The sequence below is a fragment of the Garra rufa genome, chromosome 23 (genome assembly GCF_049309525.1).
Source record: "Garra rufa chromosome 23, GarRuf1.0, whole genome shotgun sequence".
Classification (NCBI taxonomy): domain Eukaryota; kingdom Metazoa; phylum Chordata; class Actinopteri; order Cypriniformes; family Cyprinidae; genus Garra; species Garra rufa.
In genome coordinates this window covers 13199510-13208462 of record NC_133383.1, presented here as the reverse complement: position 1 = coordinate 13208462, position 8953 = coordinate 13199510, and the positions used below count along the sequence as shown (strand labels likewise).

Below are 8953 nucleotides of genomic sequence, written 5' to 3'. Positions count from 1 at the left end.
CAAAATGTTATCATGCTCAGAGGCCCCAAAAACATTAAAAGTGTCAAATAAATTCGTCAGATTAAAGCTCTAATACCAGGGATGAACACTAGAGGTCCTCATAAGATAAGGAATCGTTTGACCTCTAATGCTATTTAGCTCATTGTCAGTGTATAAGAATGACAATAATCCATAGAATCAGTTGATATGTACTGTACTGTCAGTGTAATTTTACATAATTATTTTGTATAGGTGCTTAAAGAGCATTAAAATATTTTTTTTTATCTTTTAAGGAAAAATTATGTGATTTAAATACATATATACACTCTCACTGATAGAACAAAGTATCTTATAAGTATGACACTATACTGCTCAGTTCACTTAATTAGAATGAGAAACAAATACAAAAAGGCCAAAAAATCAACTAAGTTAATATGTATTTATTTTCAATATATTTGTTTATAATTATTTCACAGATGCTTATAGACTATTAAAATAATATTTAAAAATGCTTGTAGACCATAAAACATGGTAACTATTTAAAATAGGGTCCAATACCTACAAAAAAGCCTCTTGGAGCAAAATTTGACACCCAACAGGAAGTCGGTTATTTTTAATTTTCTCAGCAAATTTGGTCATTTTTGCCATTTTCAGGCCTCGTACTTGAACGAACTCCTCCTAGAGATTTATCCGGATTAACGCCAAATTTGCTGAGTGTAATCTAAAGCACTTTGTGACGTTAAATTGCAAAGATCTAGAGTTTTCATTGGAGGGCGTGTCCATAGCGGTCTCGCAAATTTCGATGTTTCGCCATGAAAAAGGAAGTTTCTATAACTCAGGCATACAATGTCCGATCTGTCCCAAACTTCACATGTGTGATAACACTCCTGACCTGAAGACATCTACATTCCCATATTCAGTTATAGTCATAGCGCCACCTGCTGGCAACAGGAAGTGTCATGCTGTACTCTACAACAAATTCCTCCAAGAGATTTATACAGATCAACACTAAAATCGGTCAGTCTAATAAAAAGGCTTTAGTGATGTTAAATTGCGAAGATCTTGAGTTTTCGTTGAAGGGCATGTCCGTGGTGGCCTGACAAAGTTTGATGTTTGGTCATGGACATAGAAGTTGTTATAACTCAGCCATAAAATGTCCAATCTGCCTCAAACTTCACATGTTTGATAAGATTCCTGGCCTGAAGACATCTTAAGGTCAATATTCAGATATTATCATAGCGCCACCTATTGACAGCAGGATATATCATATCTTGCACTAACTTAAACATACCAAGGTCAATCTGCACCAGACTTCATATGTTTGATGAAAGTGCTGGCCTGAACACATCTACATGTCAATAATCAGTTACAGGCATAGCGCCACCAGCTGGCAGCAGGAGGTTTGGCACATTTAAGTGACTTTCATCTATTTTTCCTACATTTACTGTATTAAAAGCATAATGCCCACCGTTTGCTGTTTTCCTAAAGCCACCGGTCGGCGGTGAGCCCTGGTGCGAGGGCCCGTTCATCGCTGCTTGCAGCTTTAATTATTATTGTTGTTGTTGGGATCTGTCTTATTATATCCATCCCTAATAGTGTCTATTAGAATTATGTGTCATATCAGTAGATTGAAACAGCAGTCCCAACTGTCTTTCTATATACACAAACACATACTTTCAGCACACATTAGTATACTTTAACAATATCAGCCAACAATATTATACATTTCAATACAAACTTTTCAATAATTAAGTACATAGATGTGAATACTTATACTTTCTGACAAATACTTTTGTTGGATGCTTTGACTCATACAATTTGAGATAGTATGCAATATGCATACCATTGCTATTTTTACACCCCTGCTGAACACTCCTGTAGGCAGCATGCTTTATTTTCCTATGGACGTTTAAAAGTTTCTAAAATGCTTTGGTCACCGTTTCTGCATTAGGTTCACTCAGTGTCCCAACTACACGGTTCTATGTATCTCTCTTACCGAGGGAAGTGGGCGAGGTTTTGCTCACCTCAGGGATGCTGCTAGACAGCACTTGATCGCATTTGTAGTGCAGGCGTCGTCAGGGGAGCTCCAGAAAGAGAAAATGACGGACTGAGCACTAACTCTCTGGCCACACGGACTGCTTTCCTCGATGGCTGAAACGGTTCTCGGATGCAAAGTGAATCCGAACTATGAAGAGAATATATGCTGCAGTTAACCCTTTGGAATAACATTCGCTTCAGATTAAAATGGAAAAGAACAGAAAACAACTTCGTGTTTTACCTCATACTTTAGAGCGGTATCATTTTAGCGTGGGGCTGATGTGTTTGTTTGTTTTGTCCGCTAAAGCACATAAATGTCAGGAAACCTACATGCGTTTTGACGGATTGGTGAGCTGTGAAGAGATTATACTACCTCTCGAAGTGCCCAGAAGCATCCAAAACTTAACTTTATACAGATACAACATCTCAGTTTTAACCGAGAGAGCGTTTTCAGCCAATGGGACCGATATGGACTTGCGCTCGCTGTCACTGCAGGACAACAACATACAGGTGATCGAAAGTTGTGCGTTTTGCGGACTCCCCCGACTTGTTTCCTTAGATTTGAGTCACAACCGCTTGATATCTGTGCACTCTGAAGCTTTTTATGGTTTGGAACAACTACGTAATCTTAATCTCAGTAACACCTTAATGACTTCGGACGCGAAGCAATTACCACTTGCGCTGTCCACGGACAGTTTGTGTAGTCTTCAGAGATTGGACCTGTCTGGAAACCGTTTAAAGGTAATTCCTCTTTCTGGGTTTGGCAACCTCAATTTAACCACATTAATACTGACCAATAATTCCATTACGACGCTGGATAAGAACAATTTAACAAAATTAAACGAATTCAAGGAAATACGCCTTTACTTATCACAGAACCCGTTTGATTGTAATTGTGGCAAATTAAAGGAGTTTTATGATTGGTTGAAGAACAGCTCCCAATGCGCAGACTCAAACAGCCTGAAATGCGCCGAACCAGAAAAGAAGAATTATACACGCGTGAAGGATTTACAAAAGAGGGACTTGGAGTGCCAAAACTTGGATGCCCATTCTTATGTGCTTCTCGGCATTGTGTTGGCCCTCATTGGAGTTGTGTTCCTCATGGTGTTGTACTTGAACAGAAGAGGCATCAAGAAGTGGCTCAATAACATTAGAGAGGCCTGCCGGGATCAAATGGAGGTGTATCATTACAGATATGAACAAGACTCCGATCCCAGGTTAGCAAACGTTGCCGTTTAAGCGGAACCGGCTGACCTCATCTCCTTGAACTGGAGTTTGGTGGCTTTTAAGTCCATCTATGTTATATAGTTAAAAAGATTAATCTTTCAGCAGATATACACTTTTTAAATTACCTTATGTTTTGGGAAAATGGATATGGAATTTCAGTAACTCATCTTGCACTCATGGGCGTGTCTTTTATTTTTTGTCCAATAAAATGTTGGAATGGGAATGCCCCTCCCCCTGTCTGGGACTAGTAATCAAGAGGGTGGGTTTTTGCTGGTTACAAAAGCCACTGAGATGAATGGGAATGGTTATGGATAGTTTCCTCCAGATTTTACAGATCTCATTGCAAGCAATAGAAAGTAATAAATCATGCTACATGAATGTGACGCAAATGGAAGCCTTTTGGTTATTTTTAAAAAGTTCCATAGCCAGAAATTCATGTTTCAATAGGAAAATTTGTCAATACAGGGCTCATTATTTAAGCAATTTTATCGCTTTACACTGAGTCCGAAATTTTTGCACGTTAAAAAATAAATGCGACCTCACGTTGTGTCAATCGCGTTTACACTCTGCCTCTGAAATTTCGTCCGTCATTAAAAAAAAATCAGATCAGGTTTGATGTTCTGCATTTTCGCATCCATAGCAAGCATTTTGATAGGAAAGGATGGTGAAACCCCCCAACCCAACCCAACCCCCCGAAAAAACGCATATGAAAATTTCGGACTCAGTGTGCAATGACCTTAAGTGTAATTTGTATTAGATGCTACAGAGGGAAGGCAGTCTAACTGTATATACATTAATCAGTAAGAAAAAATACTAATATATAACAATTCCAAATAATATAGGAAGGTGCAGGGTATATGTAACACTCCTCAATGCTTTCCACAATGCATTAACTTGCAATCGAACAGTCCAGCTATAGAAATCTGGGTAAATGTAAACAAACAATATACAATAACTTCCTTTATAATGCTGAGAAATGGCCATTAATGTATTAATGAAATAGGTAAATGATCAGCTTTAGTGACATAATTTGAGAATGTTTAAGTGCATTAGGTTGAATGTATGTGCACAAACATTACATGCACTACCTGAAGGACTGCTTGGATTTTTTTCTTTGTTTTTACCCTGTATGACCTTGTACACAGTGCCAAGACACTCTTGGTCTAGAGTGAGACAAAATATAATGAGTCCATTTTTTTCTCCTCACAATGTTTGAATTTAGACCTTTGGTTGTATTTATGCATATGGAGATCTGACTGTACAAAAATGTGCAATTCTAACCTTCATCAACTCTTTGCATATTTTTTTTAAGTGACTGTTATACAGCCCAGATAACCTTGTGATGAAATTACAATATAGACCAAGTAACATAATACTATTTTATAAACAAATGACTTGCATCCTCAATAAAACTCAAGATATCCTCAATGACTGTTCTTTTTTGTGTTTTGTCTTTTCAATTCTTGTTTATGCTTCGTTTTATTTTTTAAACAATATGGAATAAAGGGAATAGAATGAGAAAATTCACGCTGAGAGAAAATCAGTTATTTCCCATACAAACTGATTTGGGGGCATTGTTTGATTGCAGTGAAGCATCTGGCAGTTTCTTAGAGTATCATTGAAAACATTCAAATACAGTTTGTGTACACTCAATTTTTCCTCTCAATCTCTTGCTCTCTCTTTAAATAATCTATTTTGAGGATATCTCTCCCTACTACTGATGATAGTTGGAGACAATTTGCTGCTAATAAAAGAACAGAGGCATGACTGAAGACAAATCTGTGATATAATTATAGCAGAGCTGGCATTAATCCCATCAGGGTCATAACTATAAAAGGGCAAGCTGATGTCCTATAAATCCTGAGTCTCGCCCCCAAGCCTGCTTCATTTGCCCAGGTTTAATTACTAGGTTCCTTATGATTGGGTGTTTGATTTTAAACACAAGGTCAGTCATGCAGCAACACAACCCCTGATACAAATCCTGTAGCTACTGAAAAAAAAATAATAATAATAATATCCTGTGCAAACCTATTACCCTCCAGTTAGCTCGAATCATTTTTTATTATAAGGTTTGTTTGCAATGCCTCTTATGCTTCATTAATCTTTATGAAATATAGATATTTGAGAGGCTGAAGTGACTTTAAGCTTTGGTTCTCAGTGTGTTGGAGACTATATGGTTCTCAGTTCTCAATTTGAATATTGCGCGTTGACTATAGATGTGAGAACCAATGAGGGTTGCGTTTACTTGAAATTGTATGACATGATTTTGAGTAAATATGCCTTCACTATGTCCGGTTTTTCACATAAAGCAATTGAATGAACTCTAAATACTTGGAATAATGTATACAAATGATATGGACTACTTTTATGGTACTTTTATGAGCTTTGGGTTTGACAGTTACAATCACTGATCTTCTCATCTCATCCTTGTGTTCCACCATTGAAAATATCATATGGTTTTTGGAAATGAGGATGAGTAAATGGCAGGATTTGGGCTAACTATTCTCCTGGAAGGCAGTGCTGCTTATTGAGTCATTAAAAAACATTTTATTTAAAAATAAGAGTACTATTTTAAGAAAAACATCAAATTACATTAGTAAATGTTATTTACTTTGGATATTTTTAGGTTCCTGCACCTCCAGGGGTAATATTTCATTAGTTTCAGAATGCATACTAAAAATAGACGTTTGAGGTTTCTCAGAATATCACAAAACTAGTGGTGCTGATGCTGGCCAAGAAAGCTGCATGTGTCCATATGTGACCCTGGACCACAAAACCAGTCTTAAGGTTAAATTTTACAAAACTGAGATATATACATCATATGAAAGCTCAATAAATAAGCTTTCTATTTATATAAGGTTTGTTAGGATAGGACAATATTTGTCTGAGATACAACTATTTGAAAATCTGGAATCTGAGGGTGCAAAAATATCAAAATGCTGAGAAAATCACCTTTAAAGTTGTCCAAATTAAGTTCTTAACAATGCATATTACTAATCAAAAATTACATTTTGATATATTTATAGTAGGAATTTTACAAAAAATCTTCATGGAACGTGATCTTTACTTAATTTCCTAATGATTTTTGGCATAAAAGAAAAATCAATAATTTTGACCCATGCAATGTATTTTTGGCTATTGCTACAAATATACCCCAGCGACTTAAGACTGGTTTTGTGGTCCAGGGTCACATATGTGCTGATGGCATCAGTTCAGGCCTTTAATGAAAGAAGGAAAGAATACCTTCAGCCTCAGCATCTTTCATCTGTTAAAATCAGCTCCTCACAAAGAAGGCGGATCCTTCTTTCATATACATGAACATATTAACCGCACATAACCTACTCCAAACCCCAGTCTCTCAGCGTCTCAGCAGAGTTTGTCACTCTCTGTGAATAAAGAATTAGGCCTCTAACACAGAGTCCATTGGCCTTGTAAGCCTGAGTGAAATTCAAAATGACTTTGTCCAATTCACTGCCTTTCTAAAATTGAGGAAACGGTCAAATATTTATGCCGACCGTAGCAAAAAAGAAAAAGAGCCAGGGATGAAGAATGAAACCTATTGAAATAGGCTATTTTCTCTCATAATGGCGAGCCATAGTCTTTTGTGCTCCTCTGGTCTTGTGCCAACTCATTTTCTATAGTGCTGGGACCACCAGCCATTACGATTCTATATTATCTTTTACACTCCAGGAACACGTTAGCATAGTGCCGGCCAAGCAACTAGACCTGTTTTCAATATATTTCAAGTTTTTCAGAAGTTAGCAGTCAGTAGCTATTGATCTTATGTAATTCTAAATGAATTTTTTAAATAAATCTGAAACAACAAATAATCATATACAGTCAAGTCCAAAATTATTCATACAAATTCTTACTTAAAGTTACTTTTATTCAACAAGAAAGTTTTTTTTTTTTTTTAGAAATGACACAGATGTCTCCCAGAAGATAATAAGACGATGTACAAGAGGCACCATTGTGGAAAAAAATATTACTCATCTTTTATTTACATTTGAACAAAAAGTGGCATGTCCAAAATTATTCATACCCTTCTCAATAATCAACAGAAAAGCCTTTATTGGCTATTACAGCAATCAAACGCTTCCTATAATTGCTGACCAGCTTTTTGCATGTCTCCACTGGTATTTTTGACCATTCATCTCTTTCAGGTTGGAGGGTCTCCTTGCCATCACCCTGATCTTTAGCTCCCTCCACAGATTCTCAATTGGATTTAAGTCAGGACTCTTGCTGGGCCACTGCAAAACGTTATTTGTTGTATATGTTTTTGTCTGCTAACCATTTCTTCACCACTTTTGCTGTGTGTTTTGGGTCATTGTTCTGCTGAAATGTCCACTGGTGCCCAAGGCCCAAGTTTCTCTGCAGACTGCCTGATGTTGTTGTTGAGAATTTTGATGTATTGCTCCTTTTTCATGGTGCTGTTTATGTGATTAGGTTCCCTGGTCCACCGGCTAAAAAAACAAAACAAAACAAAAACATTAGGGTCCCACCACCATGTTTGACAGTGGGGATGGTGTTCTTAGGGTTGAAGGCTTCTCCTTTTTTACGCCAAATGAAGGCTGCATCATTGTGGCCAAACAATTCAATTTTTGTTTCATCTGACCATAAAACAGAAGACCAGAAGTCTTCTTCTTTGTCCAGATGAGCATTTGCAAAGGCCAAGCAGGCTTTTGTGTGCCTTATCTGGAGAAGTGGTGTCCTCCTGTGTCCGTGAAACCCAGCGGCAGAGGTGGGTAGAGTACCCAAAATCTGTACTCAAGTAAAAGTACAAGTACTTATGGAAATATTTACTCAAGTAAGAGTAAAATTAACAATCTTAATAGTTACTTGAGTAAGAGTAAAAAAGTATCCAATGGAAAAAGTACTCAAGTAGCTAGTTACTAGTTACTTCTGATCTGAATGATATGAAGTGAAAACCCCGAATTTCAAACTGTTTGGAAAGCTTCCACACACCTCTCCTTGAAAACATAGGCTGAAGTAAGGTGTTTATATATATATATATATATATATATATATATATATATATAGGGCTCGCAAAATTTCTGGTAGAATTGGTAGCCCGAAAATTAATTTAACTAGCCCAAATAAAAAAAGACCTTTTTTTTTAAATATAGAAAATCAGATAGGAGTCTAATCAAAAATGTTTTTAATACACAAATAAACAAATATCAAGGAAGTAATTTTATTTCATTATATTTATTTCATTTAGTGTATCTGCAGAATTTTTAAATATTAATTTAAAGCAGTTCATAACCCTTTTTAAGATCTGCAAAAGTAAAATAAACAGTAATGGGATTGGACAATGTAAAGTAGAATATTAAGCCATAAAATGGCATGATTTAAAATTCAGATACAGTTTCACACAAAAACAAAATATGTTACACTATGGCATTTCATCCTTTATAACATTAAAAGGGATAAATTGAGTATATAACTTATTATATTTATTTAAAACATAAATATTACTGTACTTGTTTAGATTTTTAGAAGGCACCTTAACTTTTTACATTTACAACTCTGTGTTTGCTGCATAAAAACATGGGGCGATAATTGCAATCATTTGGCCATAAACAGCTGAAAAAAAAATGTATTGGAAATGAAAAATTCATTCTCTGTCACGAGGGGGCGCTTTAGGAGCGCTGAAATACTACGGTTTCCATAGTAACAGCTGTACACAGACGCATTAACGCAGTTTTAT

The 8953-nt window shown here is 36.3% G+C and overlaps 1 protein-coding gene across 1 annotated transcript; it reads left to right on the top strand.

Annotated features, from left to right (window-relative positions):
- The first annotated feature begins 2064 nt into the window (after positions 1 to 2064).
- tpbgl (trophoblast glycoprotein like) lies at positions 2065 to 3466 on the top strand. The gene has a single exon (XM_073830127.1). It carries the CDS (start codon positions 2224 to 2226, stop codon positions 3253 to 3255), a length of 1032 nt encoding a protein of 343 aa, XP_073686228.1. The 5' UTR covers positions 2065 to 2223; the 3' UTR covers positions 3256 to 3466.
- The last annotated feature ends 5487 nt before the right edge of the window (positions 3467 to 8953 follow it).